This window comes from Podarcis vaucheri (genome assembly GCF_965113315.1).
Source record: "Podarcis vaucheri genome assembly, chromosome: 10".
Taxonomy (NCBI): Eukaryota; Metazoa; Chordata; class Lepidosauria; order Squamata; family Lacertidae; genus Podarcis; species Podarcis vaucheri.
The window spans coordinates 30,828,144-30,855,648 of NC_138748.1; the positions used below are offsets into that span (position 1 = coordinate 30,828,144).

The window sequence follows — 27,505 nt, forward strand, 5'->3', positions numbered from 1 at the left end:
TACAACTCCCATCATCCCAAGCCAACAGGACCAGTGGTCAGTGATGATGGGAGTTGTAGTCCCAAAACATCTGGAGGGCCGAATTTGCCCATGCCTGACATAGGCAGTCCCCACTGTTTCAGTCGTTTTCTGCGCTGAACATTACAGGCAGAAAATTCCTGGGTTTTAATTTTAATTTAAAGTGGAGAAGATTCTACTTTCGCTCTCATAGGCATAAAATATAGAAAGAAATTCAGACAGCATATATAACCCTTTCCTATTCCTCTGCCTAATAAAACATATTTTAGAAATGCTAAAGCATTTTGCCAGGGATATGATTTAGAGAATGGAATGACCTTATTAAGTGTTATTCACACAGGTCTCTTAATCTGTGAACCATATGAATGCCTATACCAGAACAAAGAGGTTCTGTTAACATCCAGGCCTTTGATCTCTTATGTACACTAATTATCAGTTATGACTTACATTGTGCTGTTCCTTTTGTTCGCTTGTTGGATGCAATTCAGTTTCTCTCCCACACTTAAATTCTTTTGTCCTGCTATCTCATATTATGTTTGGGAAACTTTTTTTTTTTTTAATGTGGCTGGTTCAAGTATTGCATCATTGTCATGCTAACAACCTTAAGCTTTTGTTTATGTCTCAATAAGTATTATAAAATTCATACAGTGACTGCTAAATTACATTATCTTTATCATGGTAGATAGGTATATACAATTCCCTGAAGCTGGGGTAGGGAGGCGAGGAGAAGGAACAGATCATTTCCAGTGAATCAGGCACAGTAATTGAATGAACTTTATGTTGGGAATCTTTCCGTGTATATTTTTCTTTTATTTCATTTAACAATTATAAACAAACATTGTCACTCTTTTCTGCCAGTCTTATGTCCACAGATATTTAACTGCTGCTGTTTTGTTTTCTGTTATATAGGGCCGTATACTGTAAATTACTGTGTCCTCCCCCCCCCCCAAAAAAAAAAAAAAACTTCCAGGAACAAGGATGTGCAGAATTTATATGTTCTCATTAGCTTTCCCAAAATCTATGATAAAATTGGTAGTTGTCTAAAAATAAACTACAGTTGCCCAAACACTGATCTCAAGTTAGGTCCATTTATTTCAGGCGGTCTATGCTGAGTAAAACTTAGTTGATACCTAAATAAAAAAATTCCTTCCAGTAGCACCTTACAGACCAACTATGTTTGTTATTGGTATGAGCTTTCGTGTGCATGCACACTTCTTCAGATACAGTTCTTCAGATACATTTGATACCTGTGAGACTGCTCTCCAATATTTACAGTGTCTGATCAATGGACTGCCGATGGGAAATCATAAGGTATCAAATAGTGGTCCCTTTTCACTTATTAAGAGGATGGTTTGGCCTGGTTTGAATAACATTGTAAGCTGAACCTTGACCGGATGAACATTCTGGGTCTGGAGAGGAGCCAGTAGCCACCAATCCTTTTCCTGCTGTTCAGTGCTGAGTTAAACCAAGATTAGCTTTCCCTTCACATGCTTGTGTGGTCTTGCTAAGCCAAGGTTTTGCTAATTATGTCATGAAAGCTTGGCCATTGTGGAAAAGGCACCAACATCCTAGAAATGGAATGGGTTCTTCTGAATTGAGTAATTTCATGATTTTTGCTTTTCTTCATGAGTGAAATCTGAGAATCTTTACTCCCAGGTTGGCTTACACACCAGTCTTTTTAGGGCCCATAAGCCAATAGAAACTGAAAAACAACATTAATATGTATTCTTGCTTTCGAAATACCTGATTTTAATGTTGCAAGGCAAGTCCAGGAAATCCAGCTTCAAAATCCATCTCTACCAACCTTTCAATAATTTTCAAGGTCGATTTTGAGGACATATATATTCAGCATAGGTAAATTAAACAATCTATTCCTAAATACACCTATTCTCTTCCTTCTGCATTTAAATTTAATATTGCTATTAATAGCTCCATCCTCTTTGAGGATAACCTATTTTGATATTCATAAAGGAGCAAGTAACTTGTTCAAATATTCTGCAGTCAAGGCAAGTAACAAGCTGTTGCACGTTTATTCCAAGTCCAATCTGATGTGCCTAGTTTCTAAACCCCCTGGGTGTGTTCAATGGTTAGATCTAGTTTTTCAGTAGTTTAAATATGTAATAATACCTTCCATGTACTCTAATGCATTTTCACATAAAAGTTGACTTCCAGATGGAGCAGGAGTGGAACAGCTTTTCAGCTGATTCACAATATAATTTAAATTAGCTCACTGATAGCCATAACATTTCCATATGTAGAATTACATGAATTGTTATTTCATCTGTCTGTTATATATCTTTACAAAAATGCAAAACACCCAGAAAAGTGATATATCAGTAGGTCGATGTCAGTGCAAAAATGTGTGCAGTGTAGATAAACGTGAAACCGTAATTTCATGGCAACGTACAAAGTAAGACCAGTCAGTACGTTTAACTCATATACGTATGATTTGAAAACCCAGGGATAAGGCAGCTCATGAACACCAAAAGGGAAGTACAACACTAGAAAGCATGCTTTCTGTGAAGCATTTTATTCTCTGAAGTTCCTGAAAGTTCTGCATTGAACGAGCCATGCTCATGACTGTTTATGAGAATAACCGCGCACCCATCAGAGGTGGGCGCCATTTGCGGCCCTGCATATGCCACCTTCGATCTTCTGGGTGACATGCTGGGTTGCCAGCCGGCCCACCTTCCTGGCACCGCGGAGCGCTGGGGGTTCCCGCCAAAACCCTATTCAAATAAGCCAATCTGCGGTGCTGCTGGGGGTGTGGCCACAGGAGCGGACCGAGAGTGAGAAGGCTTCACTCAGGTCCACTCACTCGGTTTAAATAGAGGGCGGAGAATCATTGCTCTTGGTCTGTTGCCTGGAGGGGCGGGGGTTTCCACACAGGCATGCAAGGAGTGCACCACCTCTTATTCTCCATGGTGTGTGTTGTTGGTGGTGGTGTTTTGCGCTGGCTGCTGCTATTTGTGCTTAGAAATAGATAAATGTCTAGTATGCAGTTATTATGGTGCTGCATTTCGTAATATTCCTTTCCTTCAAAGGGCTTTGGATACCGTGCTGCAAATGTGGAGATCCTGTTTGAGCAACTGTTTCACTGTTCATTCTCCAGATGAGCTGCCAGCTAATAAATCCACATAATATCAGAATGCATAAAGGAATGTGTGAAACTGCTATCTTCACAGTTTCAGATTTTTATCTGTGCAACTGCAAATCTCTATGTAATTGCAAATGTACGAGTGTGTTTTGTTGTATTTCAGGAGAAGCAGAGGTTCCTGACAGATGTTTTACATGAAGTAATGCTGCTTGATGGCCTGGCTAGTTCACATCCGGTGTCACAGGAAGTGCAGCAAGCCACAGACATTGACAGAGTGTTTGACTGGATTGCTTATAAAAAGGTGGGAGCAGAACAAAAGTCATGTTTGTTGGATTTTTTTTTTTGGGGGGGGTATTTATCATCTCACATACTATTATTTCCATAGCTTGGAGTTACTACGTTTTAATTGCATGGTGATGTGGGCTTTTGATTCTTCCACAGCAAGGAAAAGGCTATATTTGGCAAAGTCTGTTCATTATTCTCCCTTATAACCAGCTCCAAAAGTGAAGGCAATCGGTCCACTGTCCATTTTAAAAACCTGATTTTGTGTCAGGCTGGCCATGTGTCCTGAATCAGCTACAGATATACAATTCTTCACATGGCAGTTTGCAGAAGTTGATTTATAAATTGCATTTATAAATGCATTTTTAAAATGTAATCCGTTTATTAGTTTAATATTCTGCCTTCCTCCCAGTGCAGCACCCAAGGCAGTTCACAGCATAAATTACAACAGATACAACTAAAAGCACAAATAAATGCAATTTTTTTTTAAAAAAGAAATAATATTTAAAAGAGCACTGAAAACACTTTAAACCATTTTAAAAGTGTGCATGCACATAGTACAACACCCATCCTAAGAATAAGATTCAGTAGCATTAGCCAGTTAGTGGCCAAAGGCTTCAAAGGAATATTTGAAACCAGACTGCAAAAGATTAAATGCCTTTTCACTTTAACAATAGTATATTTTTACTTAAATAATGGGTAACATCCAGTGATAGCAGCCTAAAAATATCTAATTTCCAACGTGAAATAGAAATGCATTTATTAATGCTATTTTTAAAGCAAAACAAAACACAAGGATCACACTCCTGGAACACGGAGTTATGTGCAGTTATGAAGGATAGATTGTGGTTATTATTCTTATTCCACAGTTCTGGCCCATCAGGTTCATATATTTTTACCCATCTGTGACGTTTGCAGAACACCCTCTCTTTTTCTCTGGGAACTCAAACTCAATCAGAACCAGGACAGAATATTATTATGGATATGTGCCCAAGTAAAGTTTCCTTTTGGCATTTTTCCATACTCAAATTCTCTCTTGCTGTCATATCTGGAAATTCTGTCTGATTCATATCTGAGATCAGGGAGCATTCCATCTGTGTGGGGTTGATTACTTCTTTGAGTCATCTGGTGTGACTTGCTCTGCTCTTTCTCCAAAGCTGTTTGTGAAATTTCCCCCTAACCACTTTTACTCCTTTCACAGAAGCTGCACCGTCGGGCAGTATTTCTTGGGCTGATTCATCCTCCTAGCCTCTAGAGTATCATAAATTCTCTTGATATCCTAGCAGGTCAGCCAATGAGTAGGTTGAACTCCCACACAGATAATAGGAATATTTTGGTTTATAACAGTTAAATTAGTTTGTCTTTAAATAATAAAAAGTCCTACATTTTTGTTTCTGTCTTTAATTTTCTTCTATCCATATTCATTTCTCAACCAAACACTAAGATAGAATTTGCCTATGTTTTCTTAAGTGTAGTGCCTATCAGGAATGTTACTGTTAATAGATTCATTCAACATTCTGAATAAAACAATGCTTTAGGGGTATTACCTTGATTTTAATGCACTCTGGAAAGAAACCTGACACTCTCTGGGATGCAAGCCTGGGCAGTGTGTGTGGAAGTCCTGGGCTGCCCAGCCAACAAGACCCCACTCTTGCCCTTGCTGATGTGGTCCAAAGGAAAACAGAGCAATACATTTGGCACCAGCTTGGCTGCAGGAGTTGCCAGAAGGAAGCTTATAAGGCACCATCCAACCACCTTAGGGACTCCACTCCAGATTTGTGTAGGTTATCCCTCAGCCTTTTCTTCTCTCAAAGATGTCCCACAAGGCAGTGGGTATGGATTGTTCTTCAGTGTATATTTCTGAAGCCTTTCTCATGAATGAGTATAGCTGCAAGACAGTGGATCAGAGTTTTCCTTCTCCTACATGGGCTATCATGGCAGGTTGATGAAACCCATCTGCCCCTCATTTCCCTCTACAGCAAATGCAGAAATCACCTTCTTGACCATTGCACCCATGATTGGTTTGTCTTCTCAATCTGCCAGATGCTGGTTTTGCATGTAGGGGATAATACAAGTCTTTAATTTACTGAGGGTTTGAGACCCATTGGCTACCCTCACCTGGTTTAGGTGGCGCTGTAGTCTAAACGACTGAGCCTCTTGGGCTTACCGATCAGAAGGTTGGCGGTTTAAATCCCTGCGATGGTGTGAGCTCCTGTTGCTCTGTCCCTGCTCCTGCCAACCTAGCAGTTCGAAAGCATACCAGTACGAGTAGATAAATAGATACTGCTGCAGTGGGAAGGTACACAGTGTTTTTGTGTGCTCTGGCTTCCGTCATGGTGTTCTGTTGCTCCAGAAGTGGTTTAGTCATGCTGGCCACATGACCCAGAAAGATGTCTGTGGACATACGCCAGCTCACTCAGCCTGAAACGAGATGAGCGCTGCACCCCCATAGTCTCCTTTAACTGGACTTAACTTTTACCTTACCTTTACCTTAGTTGACCAGTTGAAGCTTCTTCCTAGGGTGTGGCCACTGACACACGCTAACAGCTTCCAGGAGCCACAGATGAATGCTGAGTGCGGGATGGGGACCAATGATGGATGAACTACCCCAGAAGATGCACAACGTGCTCCCCACCAGAGATACTGCTCATCCCTTGACATCCCATAAATGCATGCTGCTTAAATATCTATCAAGCTAAATGTACTTGTCTTTTCCACTTTCTGCCCTCCATGGCTACCATGTATAGAAGCTCTCTGGGAGGATATTTACTTAGGTTCAGAAGCAGATTGAAACAGATAACCTGGGACTAGGAAACAGTTTTACCATCTGGATGATTTTTAATTCTTTTGTTGAATCCATTAAAGAGCATTATGTACTAGCACATAAATTGGCAACTGCAGTTTCTCTTCTCAAATCAAACTTGTGTTTAAAGAAAGCTATAAAGGTAAAGGGACCCCTGACCATTAGGTCCAGTCGTGGCCGACTCTGGGGTTGCGATGTTCATCTCGCTTTATTGACCGAGGGAGCCGGCGTACAGCTTATGAGTCATGTGGCCAGCATGACTAAGCCGCTTCTGGTGAACCAGCGGTACCTATTTATCTACTTGCACTTTGACGTGCTTTCGAACTGCTAGGTTGGCAGGAGCAAGGACTGAGCAACGGGAACTCACTCCGTTGCGGGGATTCGAACCGCCGACCTTCTGATCGGCAAGTCCTAGGCTCTGTGGTTTAACCCACAGTGCCACCCGCGTCCAAAGAAAGCTATAATAGATGTCAAATAATAAGTTATGATAATAAATAAATCTCTCTTTTCTTCAATTTTATTTTCATTTTTTCATTTTCATTTCTCGGGGCTGGCTTCAAGCTTTCCTGTACTTCATCGTTGTCTTTTTTTCCAGCTTCTTATTTGACTCACTCTGGAACAGCTATGCCTAACCCTCAAAACTTTCCAGCCAGACCTCCCCCCAAACTAATCACACTTAACTTTGCCAGCTTGTATTTCCGTATAACGGTGAGCCAATAAATAAACATAGAATGTTTCTATCACATCCCAACTTTGCCCTCCCACCCCGACAAATGTAAAAAGATTGACTCCTAATGTACTGACAACTGTAAACTTCCTTGGGGATGGATATGTTTCTATGCTGATAGACTATGATTCTTGGTAGGGAGCCAACTATAGGTAGGCAACAGGTAAACATTGTACCCCTAGATCTCAGAGGTAACTGCCAATTGTTTGACCTCCTACAATTAACCATAAAAACATTGTGTCCCTGGATCGCAAAGGTAACTGCTGGCCTTTTGACCTCCTGCAGGTAACTGTATAAACATCATATCCCTGGACCTCAGAGGTAGCTGCCAACCTATTGACCTCCTGTAGTTAATCATATAAACCTAACTGACCTTTTCAAACATTCCCATTTATAATTCTGTGTGCATTCTGACCAAACTTTCTTTTAACATTTCCCTGATTCTCCACACATTGATTTTAGCTGTACAAGCTGATCTTCAGAAAGGGACATTCAATGGACTCATCACAACTGTGTTGCAACTTTGGGGCACTGCTTTAGTCCACAACTATCTATGTAGCATGCAACGTGCATAGGGGAAAGCCAGAAGCCTGCAACTATTGACCTTAGACCTAGTGGACAACTATTTCTGCTCATACTACTGCTTTATAAAGACAGAATGTTAACACCACATTTTGTCCCCTCTGTCTGGGTTGGGCTCATAATTTTAATACCTATACTGTATTAGTATGCCATCCTCATACCCCAACCAACCTCCATACCATCTCCATACCATAAGGATGTTCCCCAATCTTCTTTTAACAACATCAGATTTTAAGTCTCTCTCATTTATTATTTGTCTCTGTAGGCAGGTTCAAACTACTTGGAATACATTTTCCTCTTATTGTGAAAATGCTCAAACCATACTTTGCTACTATGATTCCATTACGATGAGCATTTTTGTTGTACATTAGTGCATTTGGGACGCTATTTCAGTGTACAGAGCTAGTTTAATATCCAAAATAAGTTAATGAAGCAGTGGAAGTTGTGATAAGCATTTAAGTACTATTTTTATTCAGTATTGTACTTGAACTTCAGTGATGGCTCATCTGTGTAAATAATTTCATCAACCTCCTGTGTTTGCCCATCCTTGAAGATTTTCTCATAAGGATGCTTAATGAAAAAATATATTGTGCTTTTGTCCTTGTCAGTGGTGTCAGAACACATAAGAGAGGCCCTGGTGGAGGGGCTAAATGGAACTGCTGATATAAATGAAGTCCCAGCAACATTTTGTCTGAACAACTAAGCAGGCTGCGCTATGTTTTTTTATTTACAATGAATGGTTGGGGAGGATATTTTCAAGTCCATTTGAAGGACATGTTTGTTTATGTTTATTTCCTGTTGAATCTCATTTTCTTTTACACGCTCTTATAAAAATACTAGAAAAGCACTGGCTTCTAATAGTCTCTAAAGCACAAGCCTAGGCTTCATATATTTTAACAAGTGTTATCAGTGGTAGAATACATCAGTGGAGTTTTTTCACCCCTATGTTGACAGAATGGCCATACTATGAAGATGCTAGATAGCTTTCTTTTGAGAAGGAGAAGTACATTATTTGCAGTCCACCCACATGAAAAGCTTGGAGGAGTTAGAAAATGCAACTCCTTTGTGTTGAGCCTACCTTTTCAAAATACTGTGCAACACTGCTGGAAATGTGGGGAGAGTAACATGGATCACAGGAGGAAACTCCATTATATGTCTTCCATACCTCACCAACAATATGGCAACATTATTGATTTCATTCCATTTATGAGGCACTTCCTACAAAATATCCCAAAATATCCCAAGTAAAACAATTTATATAAAACAATTTCAAATGTAATACAGGTATAGATTGGGGGGGGGGAATCAGACCCTTTGGAGCTCTAGAAAAAGATTGTGGGCATACAAAGGAATCCATATTTTCTGCTTCTCCTATTTCCTTTTCTTTGCTTTCATTGTCATGATAAACATATGGAAAATGCTCTCTAAATCCTAAGTTTTAAAAGCCTGTCCACAATTGTTCTGTGAGATCTTCTGACCATTTAGAGCTCAAGAGTGTTCAATTTAGTTTGTTAGTTTGGGAGATATTGATGTTTTGAGCAAGAAATATAGCAGCAATTCTTGGAACTCTTATTTTGTGGTACCTTCAGTATTTATTTTTTATCATCGATATAAAAAGAACATGCTTTGTGATTTTTAGCTTTTTGTTCTAATGTCTGGGTTGGGCTCATAATTTTAATACCTACACTGTATTAGTATACCATCCTCATACCCCAACCAACCTCCATACCATCTCATATTATTCTTAACAGGAAGAAACTATTAACAATTTAGACAAAACCAAGAAATCACTCAGTATGTGAAGTAGCTACGTATTACGAAGAGCATTCACAGATAAAGAACTGCATAATAGTAGTTAATATTTATACTGTACTCCCCTTAAGTATTCAAAGAGCTACACATCCTTGCTCAGTATCCTTATCTCTAGAATATCCCAGTGTAATTCTCTCATTATTTTTGGAGACTGGAGTTTAGTGGAATCCCTAAGGCTACCCAGTGAGCTTTAAAACTAAACTGAGATTTGAATAGAGAACACCTCTTGCTCATAGCTTGTGTTCTTAACAACTGTACTCCACCAGGACAGTGCATATTTTTTTTAGTAATATGATTGATAAATATAAAGTATAAAGTTGTTCCCTCAAGATACACTGTCAGTTTGTATTCATGATGCTTCCCCATCTGATCATTTTCCTCAAAGATTTATTCTATCTTTAGTATGTCTATATCCATCCCAGAGAAGAATTGTTCAGTACTGTAAAGTGTACCAGGAGGCAGAGCTGCGTTTTCTCATTCTCTGTCAGATAGATTTCTCTACATTTTCTCAGATAAATCGTAGAGCAGACCCTTAACTATTTCAGCAAAGCATCTTCCTTCCTCCTGTAAAATATTGCTGGAGTTCTCGGTGACATCACCATCCATTTCAGAAGGAGGATGCAGATATTTCATGATCTATAAGTATCCTCCACTGAGCTGATGCAGCCTTCCTTGTAGGTAAACCTCAAGCATATATAGAAGAACTTCTGATGTGTAATTACCATTATAAATGACCTTTTCCAGAGAAATATTGCATTGGCTGTTGCCAGCACTCACAAAACATACTAGGCAATACCTGCATGACTTGTGTGGTATGTGGTCTGCAGGTATACCTGTGGTTTACTGGGATAAACCTACAGGTTTAGTGTAACTGTGTGTAGAGCACTCACAACAAAGCAATGGAGAGTCCTTTCTCATTTATTGTTATGGAGAAATTAAGTCGTCACCTGCAAAGTTAATTAATTTTCTAACTGAGTAAACCATTGGTTGTCTCAGCCATAATCAAGCAAGGAAGCAACATGGTAGGCAAATCTTAAACTGTATTTTTTCCTGCAAAATGCAGTTCGGTGTTGCTTACTGTGATATTTGCTTTTTGAAAAAGCTGAAGTAGAAACTGCCTGGTGATTCACAGATATATTTAGGTCTGTTCTAAATTTATTGTTTAGAGCTTTGGCCCCAGAGCGCAAAGTTTTTGCCCTACATAGTAAAAATAAAAATGGCTTACAAAATGAAGTAAAGCTATAGAATACAAACAAATTTATTAACCAATTAATCTCAATCAAGTATTAAATAATAACTATTAAACAAGAAATATTAGAGTGGGGGGCAGTACCATCTGCCTTGAAGGAGGCAATGGTGTGCCCCTTCCTTAAGAAGACCTCCTAGGATCCAGAAGTGTTAAACAACTATCATCTAGTGGTAAGTATTTCCTTTTTTGGCAAGGTGGGGCTGCCTCTGGATATGGTTCAGAAACTTCCGCTGGAGCAGAATTCAGTAGCCAGGTTGCTCACTGGAGCAATATAGTTTGAACATACAATGCCAATCTTAACCCAACTACACTGGCTTTCAGTTGGTGGCTTCTGGTTTTGACTTATAAAGCCTTAAGCAGCTCAGGAATGCAATTCTTCAAGAATCACCTCTTCCCATATGAATGGATCCAGACCCTGTGATCATCACCTGAGGCTCTTTTAAATGTGTCTCCTCTGTGAGAGGTTTGGAGGGTGGCAACACAAGAATGGGTCTTTTCTGCAGTCTGTGGAATGCTCTCGCCTGGGAGGCTTGCCTGGCCCCTTCATTACTTATCTTTAGGCATTGGGCGAAAACCTTCATCTTCTTCCATGCCTTTGGCTAATTAAACAATCTATGGCCTTTTGAACTTGTATGTGTGTGTGGGGGGGTGAGGGTTATTACTTTTGTTTGTTATTATGCTAAGTATTTTTGTGTAATATTGTAAACTGCTCTGTGATCTTCAGATGAAGGACAGTATAAAAACCAAATAAATAAATGCATAAATCAATATTTGTTCTGCAGGAAGTCCCACTGAGTTCATTGGGGTCTAATTCTGGGAACTTGTGTTTAGGATTTCAGCTTTAACCCGCCATCATTTGAAAAAGCAAAAACAAACAAACAAACAAACAAACAAACCCCATTTATATACATTACAGGGAAATCATATTGATTTCACTGAAACTTCTTCTACCTTTAGGATTTGGAAATTTATCAAAACACATTTGATGATGCTCATGAAGGTGCTTCAAATCTAATTCATTTATTTTATGAAAGATTTTTCAAATGTCATTTTAAGAACCGAGTTTGACATGCTTTGTTCTCAAACTTGAATTCATGCTGTGAATTTCTTAATGAGCTAAATTTCATACTGGCATCCAGCTGTGTCTGTCTAGTGTCAACAAAATAATTGTTCGGTAAAAGTGACTTGGATATTGCTTGTTGGCTGCTATTCAAATGACAGAAATGTGCAGATTCTTGTGTGAGTGCTTTGCAACCTGTTGTCGTCTTCTTGTTTAAATGGATTTGAGATCACAGGGTGGTCTGAGTTTCTGAAAAATGAATGGTGATTAATTATTTCAGAAACGTTTTTAGTGAAATGAAAGAAGATTCACAACCTGCATGGGCCTGTTCTCATTCCTATTGTTTGTGAGTAATAAAATTACTTTGTTCTCCTAGAAGGAGAAGGAAGCTGAACTATCAACTGCTTCTAAGCAGCTTCGGTCACTGTTCACTAGTGTAGGTGAGAATGAAGCCTTTGTAATTGTGATAGCAAATAACGAGGAGGTGACGTTGATATAACAAATTGGTTTTGAGAGTAGGTTTCGATTCAACTATTAAGTTTAATAACCTTAATGGGTTTAACAAGGTAGTGTTCATACATAAACTCAGCATGTATTGGAACATTCAGAAGATGTGTTCCTCTTGACAAACTCCACACCCATCATCTTAGATCAAGTTATGAGGATTTCACCGCATAACCACCTTGGTTATGCGGTGTTATGTTCATTGGCTCTAGGTCATTTTAGATGTCTTCAAAAGGTCAACGATTCATACTTTTCTCTCTGCCTTTGTAAAATGGAGTGGTATGTTAATGCAAAAGATTTTGAATGTTTCCAAACTTACCTTTCTTTCACAGCTATTGGATGGTTTCCGCCTCTCCAATTCAGCTATGTGATCTAGAGGCAGCATCTAGCATGCTTACTTGTTCTCTAACGGCTATTGGAATCCCATAACATATTTTGGGAAATCATTCTGCTTTTCAGGACAGAAGACAGTGACCACCCCACTTACTGAAGTTCTGCATAGTTTGTTGCAGTGGAACTGGTTTGTTTCAGTGGAATTGATTATAACCGTTGCCTAATGCTCAGAACAAGAACCTACCTTAAACTACAAATTAGTTTATGAAACGTCTAAGTTTTCTTTAATAGTAAATATACGGTATGATTAACATACTTACTGTTAACATAAGGTATGATTTTAAAAAAACCTATGAATTGATCATTTGTTAAATGTGTTTGTTTAATATGATTAAAGGGTGGACATTTTTTCTTACTTTTGCAAAGTTGTCTTTAAAAATAAAACAAAACCCATTTTGCAAACTGCATTGGGCTTGCCACAAAAAAAAAGTCCAATCTGGTCACCGTTGATGCATCTGACAAGCTAAACGTTATAATCACCAACTTGAAGCTCTAGAGTGCATTCTGATTGCTCTGGTGCACATGCAACTTCTCTGTGAGCAGTTCTGGTTGCCACATCTCAAAAGGGATATTGTAGAGCTGGAAAAGGTGCAGAAAAGAGCAACTAAAATGAACAAGGGGCTGGACAAACTCCCTATAATTAAAGCATGCAATATCTTGGGCTTGGGGGAAAGGTGGGAGGCTGGTTAGATGTGTATAACATTATTCTTGACATGTGTGAAGAAGGTGGAGAAAGAGAAGTTCTCTCTCTCATAATGCCTGGGGTCATCCAATGAATCTGAAGAGTAGAAGATCTAGGACAGACAATGGGCAGTACTTCTTCACATGGCGCATAGTTAAATAGTGGAAATTGCTATGTGTGGTTCTGCCCACCAACTCAGATGGCTTTCAAATGGGAATAAGAAAAATGATGGAGGACAACAAGGGTTATCAATTGGCTATTTGCTACCTTCAGACAGCATGCCGGTATCATGAACATGGTTTGAAGTCTGCTTGTTTCCTAAATCATAGATAAGGCTAACCACATTCTGCCTGCATTTAGACAAAACAGGTAACCAATGTAAGTTAAAAAGAGCTGCACCCAAGGAGGAGGGCAGAGGGCAGAAGCCCATGACTCATGTATGTAATGTCAACCCATAATTTAACATTACATAGGGGCTTGTGACTGGACCTCAATCAGCCATGTTTTCTTAGCCTAGTTCAATCTGATATACTCTATGTGTGTTGCACCTATCATATTTTATTCTTGTTTCATCCATCTCATTACACTTTTCTTCTTAAGGTGAAACAGTGTTGTGCTAGCTAATGAAAATAATGTGCTTTTCTAACATGTCACTACATTTGGTAATATTTATGTTTTATGGTTTATTAGCTTCCCACTTCCAAATAATATGTTTCTTTTATCTCTTGCTTCCACAAAGCATGTGTGAGTTCGTACTCGGCATATGTTGAATAAAAAATTGCCTGCTTCTAAATGTAATTATTTATGATAAGCCTATAATAATCATTAAAAGGACTAAATGTATATTACATATGCTATTGCTATAAGAATGTTTGTGTAAATGTTTTTTCAACATTTCCTTTTGTGAATTATGTTCACAGGGCGCAGCTTTAATTCGAATGCTGGCTAATTTTATGGGTCACTCAGTGTTTCAGATGGGCCTACAAGTATGTAGAAAATATTCATTCTTTTCTTGTGTGCTGTGCTTGCATTTCTGCCATTGTGTTTTTGTTGCATATATTTCTGTTAGTTTTTGAAACTACAGCTGTTGCATTGCTGATATATATTTAAGACAAGCTTTAGCAGGAAAAAATAGATAGTGCAGTGTAAAACCTTGTGCCATTTAAGAAAATAAAGGTGCCTTCCGCCATTTTTTAATCCATTTGTGAATCCATCATGAACTTGCACCTTTTTGAGAAATATTGCTATTTTCACTGATATATATGTGTGTGTGTGTGTGTGTGTGTGTGTGTGTTCAGAAGGAATGGGGTTAGATTTTTAAAGTACAAAAGCAATGAAAACTCAAGCCATTTTTTTAAAAACTATCATAATATTGTGAAGAAATATTTCTCTCTCATCAAAACCCTTTTGCTTTTGATTAGCATGATTTCTTCATTGCCTTAATGATATTTCAGAAACTCATTTTGCGTTTAACAGTAAATTAATGGCCAGCACATCTGGATGAAATTTTGAATGGCGTGAATGTTAGCTTGCGCTTTGCCAAGGATAAAGTCTTTCCAAGAACAATTCCAAGTAAATTAAAGTTTCCAAAACAATTTAAAAGCAAACAAGCCAATGCAGAAAAACAATGCAACTCCCTTTATTCCATTGAAATCTGTTTAAGTAAATCATGTAACAGGCAGCTGTGATTGATGAATTATGTATGATGCAGTCTGTTACTTAGAGGTGTCCTTTAAAGTAAATTGATGTTCACCTGAAATACAATTATGCTAAAATGGAAGGAGCAATCAATCTTATCTGTTCTTAGTAAGCTTTTCAATCTGAAATTTAAATAAACTACATCTGGGATCAGGTCATATTTTAACATGGTAATTCTATCTTCAACCCTGTAGACTGGAAGGTAAAATAGAAAACAAAAGTTAAATAAGCATACCATCTGTACCATATAAAGATGTGTGTAATATGGCAATGACTGAAATAATATCAGAGTACTTTTTCTCTCTCCCAGAAATTTGGCAGGATTTTGATTGGTGGTGTTTTGAAATAGAGTTTTGTTGAATTGCCTCCAAACATCTGGTTTTCTTGTTTCTATAATATGTATGCATATAGACCTTTCTTTTTAGGCTTGCTTGCCTCAGGGGAAGGGAACCCACCAGAAACTTGTGTGCATGAACTTAAAAATGGTTAATATACCCATTCTAAACTAATCATGTTTACCTGTATTTTGGTTTTAGTATTGTTATGCTTGTCTGGATGTTCTTGTTGCTATTGATACTCTTGTTTTTACTGTTAAATTGAAAATATATGGCAGTTTATGGTTACATTTGAGTGTTGGTTGGATATTCCGTGTCTTTTTAATACATTGGAAGCCATCTTGAAAGACCTGGTGCTAAAAATGTGAAAAAACGTATTAAATAAATAAATGGAAATGACTACCTGAAGAAATAGAAGGTAGAAATAGACAGCTAGTATGGCTTTATAGCACTGGGGAGACTGAGGTTCAAATGCCCCCTACCTACAAATCTCAGCAGGTAAACTTTTATGTCACTATGTCTCATTTTATGTCACTATGTCTCACCCTAACCCTAGTCCAACTGTTGCTGTGAGGATAATATGGTAGAACCCATCAACATCATTTTCAAGTATTTGGAGGTTGTCGTAATTAATAACACCATGCTTTTCCATGTATAAGACGAGGTTTTTTAATTTAAAAATTATGTTGAGGGTTGTCTTATACACGGATAGTGCATGGGGGGGGGCGTGGGATTGGTTGCTGCCAAGAGCAGGAGATTGTGAGCGGTGATTGGGTGCGTTATTGGTGGCTGAGGCAAGGGCTGGTGTTGATTGGCTGTCACTGCGGCAATTGGGCGGGTGATTGTTGGCTTCTGTTGGTGAGGGGACAGGCGATAGGTGGCTTTGGCGACGCTTGTGAGTGGCAGCATAGGTCAGGCGGGTGAGTGATTTTTGGCAATCCCCCCTAAAAAGCTCCACAACTCTGGGCCATCCCCCACCCTCCAAAGTTCAACAACTCTCAACAATTCCCCCCCCCCCATTTTCTAAATTTGGAGTCCCCCCAAAACAGGGGGCGTCTTATACATGGGGGCGTGTTATACATGGAAAAATATGGTAATTCCCATCATGCATTTTGTATGTTTTATATTTATATCCCACTTTTCTTGTACAGAGTTCTCATCCTCCCCATTTTAGCCTTACAACAAACTTGTGAAGTTAAGTTAGTGGCTGAGCTTCATGACTGAGTTGGGATTTTAGCCCTGGTCTCCCAGTTCCTAGTCCAGCATTCATCACTGCATTAAGCTGTTTCTGCAGTGCCTATTTCTGGTAGAAGTTTTAAAAGTAATATGGCAGCTGATGGGGGTGGGTGGAATGGGGAAATGGTTAGCATTCTTCTAAAGCCCTCCTTACATCACTGTAAATGGATGTCTATATCAAACCATTAGGGGAAAGTTTTCTCTCTCTCCTGGCTGACGGCCATTGTGACGATTTCATTTAAAATAGTTTTGTTTGTGGTTATTCCTTACATGAACTGACATTGGTAGAGTTCAGTTTGGGTAACTTGGCCTGTTTTTAAGAATGAAGTATCCTAGTAAAATAGTGTGTGTGTGTGTGTGTGTGTGTGTGTGTGTGTGTGTGTGTGAATAAACACATTTTTTTTACCCATACATTTTTAAAGAAAACTCAGTTTCTATATTCATGTTGCGCTTTGGATGTGGGTTGTAACTATAGTGTTAAAGATCAAATATACCTTAGTATGGCTTTGTTTAAAGAGGTATGTGCTGTCATATCCAGCCCTAAGGGGATAGCTAGCTTAGAGTCCATTTGCATTTATCTTTTGCATGATTTGATTATTCTTAGACCAATGTGTATTTCTGTGAGTTTGTCTACATTACATTTCATTTGCCATTTGGCAGCTCATTGATCACACAGATCTGTATCCTTTTGAACTTCAGTTGCTGCTATATTTGTGTTCATCACTCACTTTGATTTAGTGCATCATCAGCAGTTTGCATTAGTTTACTGTGGGATCTCCTGTCTCTGTGATAAATTAACATCTTTTGTGGTTTTGGTTGTACTGTATACATCATGCCAAGGACCTTTTATCCACTCTACTAGACAGACACTTAAAGCTGAGAGGCCCTTTAAATGTTAGCCTAGCTGCCTGGGAAGTATTTGTAAGGAATGCCACCCAAGTTGCTGGGAAAATATGTAATTTATAAAACCACATGAGCTTATCACATGAATCTTTCTCACAGAACTGACCCATATATGCTTAGGACTTCCAAGATACACCCCACACAAACACTCCCAGTTATGTGGTTGGGCTTACTTTTTTGTTTATTCTCACACGTTGCCTCAAGGTATCTTACAATACTAATTTAATGAAACCCCTAAATAAAAGATAAAACCCATAAAAGCAGCGGGAAAACACTCACACCTAAACAGTAAAATACAATAGCAGGTAAAGCCAAAAATCAATAAAATCAACAGAGAATTTTCAAGTATTAAAAACAATTAGAGGCAGGAGATCACAGGATATACCTTAGCTGATGTTTGTAAAACGGTGAAGAGGATGCTCAGGATTGTCCATGGATACTCCTAGATCAGATTACAAGTGAAGATAGTTAGTTGTCATGATACCACCCAGTTCCTATGTTCTAAAACAGCATAGGAAACATGCCACAGTACTAAGTTAAAATCCCCTGCCATCCCCTTTTGGAATCTGACATTTTCATAAGAGTGAAACCATGAGCACAGTGTTCCCAGTCCCCATCTCTATCAGCTGGTTCACAAGAATTTAGTGGCCTGGGAGACTGAAAGCCAGTGTTCAGCTGGACTCATTTTGAGTTTCATTCCATTTGTGTTCCTCCTGTCTCCTCAACTGCTTCATTAACACCCCCCAATCCGTCCAGACCTACTGGGATGCGCAGGTGTCCCTTTGAGGATTGCCAGAGTGCCTTCCTGGAAGGCTTTCTAGCAATTGCTGTGGGGAGCGTGTAGGGCAAAAATCACCCTCCAAGCCTCCAACCCCCACCCAGTGGGTCAGCCGAGGAGAGGGGCGGCCACCCTGCTGTGACGCTCCTGCTTCTTTCTGCCTCCTGGGTCAGAACTGATGCAGTAGCAGAGCTGTGCCTGGGCACCACACAGGCCTGTACAGGAAAGGGGTAGCAGCACAGCAGGGCTGCCCCTCCTCCACTCCACCCCCAGGTCAGACCTGACTCCTTTTTTCCATCATAAACTAGTACTTTCTACTGGTGCAGGAATGTGCACGGACATTGCAGCAATTAACTAGTCCCTCAACCAAATGCAAACAGGAAGAAATAAAGCTAGATTACTTGGAGGAAATCAGCGTTGCACATAACAAAATATTATTTATTTTGCTTCCTGCTTGGGTCTTCAAAACACGCATGATATTTTAATTTTCCTTGAGTCTGCTTTTTTCCTATCCATTGGTAGGCACTTTAGTTTTTGGGGGGTGGTCTATAGCTAAATTGAAAATATTCTGTACATTTCCTGCACATTTCTCTCTCACACACTCTGTCTCTTTCTGTTTGTGTATTCTTGCCTGGATTTTCAATAATGCATGATAATCTATTAAGATATCCAAATGCTTGTTAAGATCTGTCTAGTAATACTTGAAACTGAGGCTGATTAAAAAAAAGTCCTGGGTGGTTGGGCAGAGTGCACTGCATGGCAGGTTTTCATCTTATTTCAATAAGAAAAATTAATAAATCATTTTTTTTCCTGCTCTGTTTCTTAGAGACATTATCACTATATGAGAAGGAATATAATATCTTTGTTTCTAATAGTTCAGCTGATTTATTCTTTGTCCCATGGCTACTATACAATGTGTACTATATGCTTTGTCTCTTCTCAGTCTGCTTGACCCTATAAGACCCTATAAGTTGAAGATATAAGTTTTTGTATAAAGTGGTGTTCAGGGGGTGAATGTTCGGACCCCAGGGCACTTACTTGTGGGGTACTACAGGGCTCTGTCCTCTCCCCATGCTTTTTAACATCTATATGAAGCCGCTAGGAGAGAGATCAGGGGGCTCAGGCTGAGTGTTCACCTGTATGCGGATGATACCCAGCTCTACTTCTCCTTTATATTGCAACTAGTGAAGATAGTGAATGTCCTGTGTGAGTGTCTGGAGGTGACTGGAGGATGGATAACGTTTAATGCCGGGGTTCCCAATGTGGGACACAGGCCCGAAGGAGGAAATTTGATTTTTAAGGGGGGCAATTTGAGAATTAGTTATTAACAGCTAATGGCCTCTTAGGCTTCCTCCATGTGAATAGGAGTTCACTTTTTGAATAATAAGAATTATATGTCACGGGGAGGGCATCAGGATTTTAGAGATGCTTAGGTGGCGCATGACCAAGAAAAGGTTGGGAACCACTGGTCCTAATGGATTGAGGTAGACTCCCAAGAAGACAGAAGTTCTGTTTCTGAGGGATAGAGGGTGGGCGGGCGGGGGGGGGGGGTCCTGAATGGGATAACTATGCCCCTGAAGGACTAGGTATGCAGCCTGGGAGTCATTTTGTACTCACAGCTGTCCATGGAGGCTCAGGTCATTTCTGTGTCCAGGGTGGCTGTCAGTCAGCTTCATTTGGTATGTTAGCTGAGACCCTACCTGCTTACACACTGTTTCACCATAGTGGTACATGCACTGGTTATCCCCCGCTTCATCTACTGCAAAGTACTCTATGTGGGGCTAGCTTTGAAGTTGACTTGGAAGCGACAACTAATCAAGAATGTGGCAGCTAGACTGGTGACTGGAAGCGGCCAACAGAACCATATAACACTGATCCTACAGGATCTACACTGGCTCCTAGTATGTTTCTGAGCAGAATTCAAAGTGTTGCTGCTGACATTTAAAGCCCTAAATGGCCTCGGCCCAGTATACCTGAAGGAGTGTCTCCACCCACATCGTTCAGCCCGGACACTGAGGTCCAGTGCTGAGGGCCTTCTGGTGGCTCCCACACTGAGAGAAGCGAGGTTACAGAGGACGAGGCAGAGGACCTTCTTGGTAGTGGTGCCCACCTTGTGGAATGTCCTCCCATCAGATGTTGAGGAGATAAATAGCTATACAAATTTTAGAAAACACCTGCTGTTTGCTTGTTTTCCCAAAACAATTGCTAAGATTAACCACAGTTTGTCCCAGTTCAGAGATAATTACAAACGGTGGTTAGTTGAAAATGGAAACAAATGCTTCTATTCTCCTCATGCCTGCAGCAAAAGAGGAGAGGAGCAGGAAGAATTCATGAGCCCCAGGCTCATTCATGTACCACCAAACTATAGTTAAACATGATATCTAAAAAGTCTCTTACATCAGCTACTTTTCCTACAAAGAAACTTGTCAAAGAACCACCTGAACAGAGCTGACTTATCTATCCTGACTGACAGTCTCCCCCTGTCTTTTCTCTGCATGTTCTGTGATGTTGAGTTGCTGGGCCAAATCCTGAAATAGAAGATATTCACTCTACAGTGAGAGTTTGAGAATGTATGACTGGATTTATTTATTTTCTAAGTACAGTCATACCTCGGGTTACAGACACTTCAGGTTGTGTGTTTTCTGGTTGTGCACCGCGCCAAACCCAGAAGTACCGGAACGGGTTATTTCCGGGTTTCAGTGCTTGCGCATGTGCAGAAACACTAAATCTTGCTTTGTGCATGTGCAGAAGCGCCGAATCGCGACCTGCGCGTGTGCAGACGTGTCGCTGTTGGTTGCGAACACTGCAGGTTGCAAACATGCCTCCCACATGGATCATGTTCACAACCTGAGCGTCCACTGTACAGTAGAACAAATGTTTCTCATTGAGAGTGACCCTGACTTTGCTGGTGTGTGCTTGAACCAACTCAGTCAATACTGGCACAATTAACAAGTACTATTACAATGCCTCTGGAAAATACTCCATTCCATTCTCTGGTAGAATGCCATTATATGAGTTTGTAAAATGTCAATCAATATTGTTGCTAAGTTTCAAGAGAGAGAGAGAGAGAGTTAGTTAGAAAGTTACTATATAGGAATTCTCAGGAATGCTTTGTTTTTCATTGACACAATCCATCAAATAATATATTCCTTAAAGCAAATTTAACCATCTAGTAGAGGTACCTTGAAACTTTATGGGCACCATCAAACCATGTTCAGTAGTGGCTGTGCCACCCCTTAAACATTTTGTTTCAGATTTCAAATGCAGATTGCTTTGTGACCACACTCTCATTGCCTTTGTGACATTCAAAGCTAGCTAATAGGGAGCTTTAGTACTAATAGGAAAAAAGTGGTCTTTGCATATACCCATATTAAGAAACTGGTTTCTGAGGGGAAGACACAGCTACTTCCTTCAGGTCTGTCAAATTTAGAGCTTCACAACTGCAAACATTTTATTCAAATCACTACGTGTATGACTTCATAAATGATACATTCTGTGTTTTTCTCAGTTTGGGGCCCTGGTTCAGATCTTAGTGCACTGCTGTTTTCAGTGTTCACTGATTACTTAACTGTTAATGTAGCCATAATGAAGGGTTGCTAATCCATAATGTTCATTAGTAAACACACAGAGAGACATTTCCCTCACTTATTACCTCTGCCGGGTCTCAAAATGGACCACCAGCATGCCTTTATTTGATAGGCCTCCAGAACTCGAGACAACCTGCAAATAACCATCTACATCCTATGGCCACAGGGCCCAGTAAGCAGCCCTTCTTTTCAATCGGAATGGGACTGCGAAAAGGGGGCAGAGCACCACAATGCAAGGGCAGATGGACTTCATTCAGCTTGGCAGCCCACAAGTTTTAGAGATCTGTTATAAGCAACAGTGGCGGACTTTGGGCTTTCAAATTTCAGCAGCACCCGACGTTTGGCACACCTGCCCTTGCCTTCCATTTGACATCATTGTTCTGGTGCCCTCTCAGCTCGGCGCCCAGTGCAGGTGAACCAGTAAGGCTCCCCTAAATCCATCTTTGTAAGCAAAGAACGCACTAGAACATTTTAGGAGGAAGACAAGTAACAGATGGTATGGTGGACCGAGGTGCTTACCTGATGTATCAGCTGGTGAGTCGCTGCTACTTCCCCAGAGGGTGTGGTAGTGTTGAACGAACACACCAACTGAGCTAATTTGATGCTCCTGCTAGTGGATTTCCTCCTCGCTGAAGTTGCCGCCACTTCACCCCATCCCTCCTGCCTTGTGGTAAGCAGCAGTGACTCACCTGGTAGAAGGTCAGGTTATTGTCTCTGCCCTACTACACCATCTGCAGAGGAAGATTTTAATGTTATACTGCCCATCCCCAATCCTCTTCAAATCTGGTGCTATCATTATCTGAGCCATCTCTAGCTCTTTCAGGTACATGTTAATTCATCTGAGGGAAGAAGGGAGGGAGGAAAACCAGAAATTGCACTAGGAAGGAAAGTTCCTGTTTTAAAGAGTAAGTTGAGCCATAGCAATTTCAGGTGCTGGATTTGTTTGTTTTTTGTGTGCACATGTGGTGTCTTTTTTTCCCTTTTCTTGCTTTGCCTTGTGTAATTGAAAGGAAACGGCAACAAGAGGAATTTTTGGAAAACTGGGATGGTGAATGCAGAACAAGGCCAGAAGTAGCCATGCCTCCAAATGCTGAAACAATTCAAACTGGTTCATGAAAGTGGGATATGGGACATAGACTGTCAGACATATTTGTGGATGGAGTGACAGAGAGGTGTAGAGAGAGAAACAAGGGCAGAGGAGTAGGACAGAGTGGGATGAGGTACCAATTTAGCCCTCCCACAGTGCCTGTGAGGATCACTTGGGGTAAACTTAAGACATCTTTCTGAAAAAATTGCATTTATTTATTTTTATTTATTTACACCATGTAATCTTTTTGAAGGCAATGTGTTTCAGATTTAAGAAAAGCGTAATATAGGGTGGCCACATAACTTTACCTCACCAAAAGGTAGCACGTCAACAAAAAAGAGGACACAGGTTTCCATAAAATATGCATGTGCTAATTCATGGGTATAGATAAAAAAGCAGAAAGAATTACTGTATTATAAATAGAAATAGAGTACATCTCATGGTAGGGGCGAAAACTTCCTGCATGCCTGCTCAGCATGCTCTCCAGGTGCTGCCTGTTGATGGACAAATTCAAACACCTTGCTCTTTCCCCCAGTGGTTCTTTATCTTTAAACCAGACTTGGACTAGACTGCTCTTCAAGCAGAGAAAAACTTTAATGAAAAAAGTAGGACAAATAGCCACCCTAGCTTAACACTGATTTTTAAGTTGGGCACATTTAAGTGGTTTTTTAAAATCATCATCATCATAATTGACAGTGGACTATCAACTGTAAATTGCAAGGAGGGAAAGAATTATCCAAATTATAATTCTACAAATTTATGTATCAGTGCTGGCTCCAGAAAGAATTATAAGATACTTGTATCATTTCTCTTGCTTTAGTACTTAAAGCTGCTTGTTTGAGGATAATAATTTAATTGCACATATGCCTTTCTGGTAGCAAAGTTTTTTTTATTGCTTCTAATTGCACTCACTGTTGAATTTGAAACATTTTTTAAAAATAAAGGCATGGAATAAACCTAGTGTTCTTACAGTATGTCATAAGGCATTTTATGGTGCAGTGAGCAACTGCAAGGGAAGCAAACCTCTGCTCAGCTAGTCCTGGTTTTGTAATATTTTTATTCTAAGTTTGACCTGCCCTCTCCTTGTAATACTTAAATGCCCTTCAACTTGTCTGCTCTGATTGAGCTGTAATGCTGCTTTCTTGTTTGGGGTCATTTTTTCCTTATCCTTATCTGGGAACTTTAAACAATGTCATGTGGGTCGTCTTCTTCCATTTCCCCTAATGTTTCTTATCCTTGTGCCTATCAGCCAAATAAGTTCATTCTTCTCACAGTAGATTCAGAATACCAAGTTGATCCAGAAGACCACAATTCTCATGTTATAGGCTGGTCTTTTTAAAGTTTCTATTGCCAAATATTAGTGGTGGTGGTGAATATTATTTGTTGCTAGGGTTATGTTTATTTTTTATACTCCCAAGGCTAATAGATGCAGCCAGAAAGAAAACCCTAATATGCTGAACAACAGCAAATAAGTTGTTCTCAGGATATCTGAAGCATCTAGCTTAACAATATGCCTACTGCAGCCCCTTTCGGACTTTTGCCTGTGCACATCCAGAGAGCTGTGAAGAAGCTGTCAGTGTTTTTGAAAAACAAGAAAAGGTTCTGACCTCCCTTTGTCGCCTCAGCCTGATCCTTGGACCCTTGTCGGCATAAAAGAGCCCACAAGAAAAGTATCCTTGCAGAGTACTTTCTGCTTTTTATTCTTAAAAGTCTTTCTGCAAAAGCAACATACATCAACACTACCAGCTTTCACTAACCATCCAACCAACCCAACAACAAACTAACATTTCTCACTCTCTATATAGGGTGAAGGCCGCTGATTCATGCTGACCAGCTTCTTAAGTATTAAAGAAACAGCGGCCAATTTTCAGCCGTGACAGAAGCCAGTAGGGCTGGTGCACTGGTCATACTCCTAACATGAATACCCATCCCAGTCCGAGTCCCAAAACCTTGGCACATTCAGTTCAGTTGTGAAATAAGACCTTAAGAGTAGTAAGAGTACCTGATAGTGCAGAGCTCCCAATCGTTAAGAGTTTTATATGCATATACCTGTACTTACATAGGTTTCTCCTTCAGACTCATGACTTGTCAGGTATCTTGGGAATGGAGCTGGAAGGCATTCATGTTGGGAAGAGGGTTAGAGTGCTCATCCCCCTTTGTGCATTCATTCTGGACCCATTATCAACATGAATGCCCTGCCAGCTCCATCCCCTAGATCAGGCTTCCTGAACCTCAGCCCTCCAGATGTTTTTGGTCTACAGCTCCCATGATCCCTAGCTAGCAGGACCAGTGGTCAGGGGTGATGGGAATTGTATTCTCAAAACATCTGAAGGGCTGAGGTTGAGGAAGTGAAATATACTCAGAGTCGCAAAGTGATTTCATGCTCTTTATTCAGCTCATAGTGGTGAGGAGGAATGAATGGAAGTCCCCTCACAGTATCTGCTTTATATACATTATTTACACAATGGGCTGCACATGATTGGCTAATTCCGGAATTCTACTGTAAGCCAATCAGGTTGTGGATTCACTTCTATCTGGAGCAGGATTGGGTGGTTCCTGCCAACCAATCATACTGCTGCATTGTTCTAGGACCAATCAGACTGCTGCATTCTGAATCCTATTGTTCTAGGACCAATCAGACTGCTTCAGTTTGGATCCTATTCAACTCAGTACATAACACCCCTCCCCTCTAAGTTCCAGTCCTGCCCGGGAGGTCGCATTCATAGTCCTCAAGGTATGCCGGCGGCCTACGTGTGCGTTGCGGCCTGGGGTGTTCCCTGGTCCGGGCTCCAGGTTCTGGCTCGTGTTCCAAGGATGCTGGCTGTGATGGGGTTGTTTGGTCTGGTGCAACCGGCTCGCTCAGTCGTGGTTCTGGTGTCCTTTCGGCCTCACGGGTCCTCTCTGTATTTACTGATTCTGCCTCTCCTGCTGGCCCCTCCTGCTCTATGGGCCTCACTGCCCCGCTGTTCCCTTGGGACTCCTCTGACCTGTCCTCCTCCTGGGTTTCTCCCGGGAATCGTCGCCGTATCTGGTCGCAGTGGCGGCGCCAGCATTGCCCCCCATCCGTTAGCACCTCGTACGACACTGGGCCAGTGACCCTGGTGACTGTGGCAGGTACCCATGCTGGGCCTGCCCCAAAATTCTTTGCGTACACTGGGTCCTGGGCCTCGAAGGTCCGGGGGTTCCTGCCTTCCCCCACCACTACCTCATCCTGAGCTCTATCGGGGTGAAGGCGGTCCAATCTGATTGCAAGGCGCCGACCCATTAGTAGTTCAGCGGGGCTCCGGCCAGTCGTTGAGCTGGGGGTGCTGTGCTGTGCTAGAAGGAATGTGGCAAGGCGGTACTCCCAGTCACCTTGCGTCATGCGGCGAAGGGTGTCCTTGGTGGTCCGCACCATGCGTTCTGCTTGGCCATTGGTGGCAGGGTGGAACGGCGCCGAACGGATGTGGCGGATGGCGTTCTGCGCTGTGAAGGTTTGGAATTCTCCTGACGTAAATGCAGTCCCGTTGTCTGAGACGAGAGTGTCAGGGAGCCCGTGGGTTGCAAACAGCCTGCGTAGTACCCGGATGGCTGCGGACGTGGAAGTGGACGGTACCAGTGCGACTTCCAGCCATTTGGTGTAGGAGTCCACCACTATGAAGAACGTTTTCCCCTGAAATGGGCCAGCGAAGTCCACATGCAGGCGTGACCATGGTGCTCGGGCGGACTCCCAGGACTGGACTGGGGCCCTTGGGGGATCTGGGCGGGATTCTTGGCAGGCCTGGCTGCCTCTATCTCTCCATCGATCCCTGGCCACCACACATAACTTCTGGCAAGGGCCTTCATTCTTACTACCCCTGGATGTGTCTCATGTAGGGCTGTGAGGACCCTTTTGCGGAGGGGCTGGGGAACAACGACTCTGCTTCCCCATAACAGGCACCCCTTGTGGGCTGACAGTTCATGTTTGCGGGTTGTGTAGCCGGCGAATTGTGGCCCGGGGCTGCTGCTGGGCCATCCCCTCCACACCCAGTCCAGGACCCTGGAGATGACCCTATCTTTCTTGGAATGGTGTGCAACTTCTTGTGCCTGAATGGGGCGGTCGGGAAGCAGCTCCAGGCTCATAACCTCTTGTGCAGGTGCTGGGTCAGGGCCTGTTTCCGGTAGTGGTAGCCTGCTGAGGGCGTCCGCATGGCCCATCGCCTTCCCAGGTCGGTGAATCAGTGCATACTGGTAGCTGGCAAGGAAAATTGACCACCTGAGGACGCGAGGAGACAGCACTTGGGGGGTCTGCTTTTCGGGGGCAAACAAGCCAAGCAACGGCTTGTGGTCAGTCACGACGGTGAAGGGCCGCCCGTACAAGAAATCATGGAATTTTTTTACTCCCTTCACGATTGCCAGACCCTCCTTGTCAATTTGCGAGTAGTGTCTGGGAAAAGTACGCCACCGGTACCTCTCTTCCATCCGGGAGTTGGTGCCCCAGGACAGCGCCAATGCCATAGGGTGAGGCGTCGCATGCTAGCACCACCGGCAGCCTCTCGTCGAAGTGTGCCAAGACAGAGTTTGATACAAGCAAGTCCTTGACTGCCTGGAATGCGGCCTCCTGGCGCTGGCCCCACACCCAAGGGGCCCGCTTGTCCAGGAGTCTGTGTAGGGGCTCTGCTACCGCCGCCTTGTGGGGAAGGAAGGAATGGTA

General features: G+C 41.4%; 1 protein-coding gene across 1 annotated transcript in view; it reads left to right on the forward strand.

The window, feature by feature from the left end:
• TRHDE (thyrotropin releasing hormone degrading enzyme) overlaps positions 1–27,505 on the forward strand; it is a 203,028-nt gene that overhangs the window by 111,039 nt on the left and 64,484 nt on the right. Inside the window, exons 6-7 of the mRNA XM_082241082.1 lie at positions 3,279–3,416; positions 14,130–14,195. Coding sequence (XP_082097208.1) covers positions 3,279–3,416; positions 14,130–14,195 — 204 coding nt within the window. The remainder of the gene's footprint in view (positions 1–3,278; positions 3,417–14,129; positions 14,196–27,505) is intronic.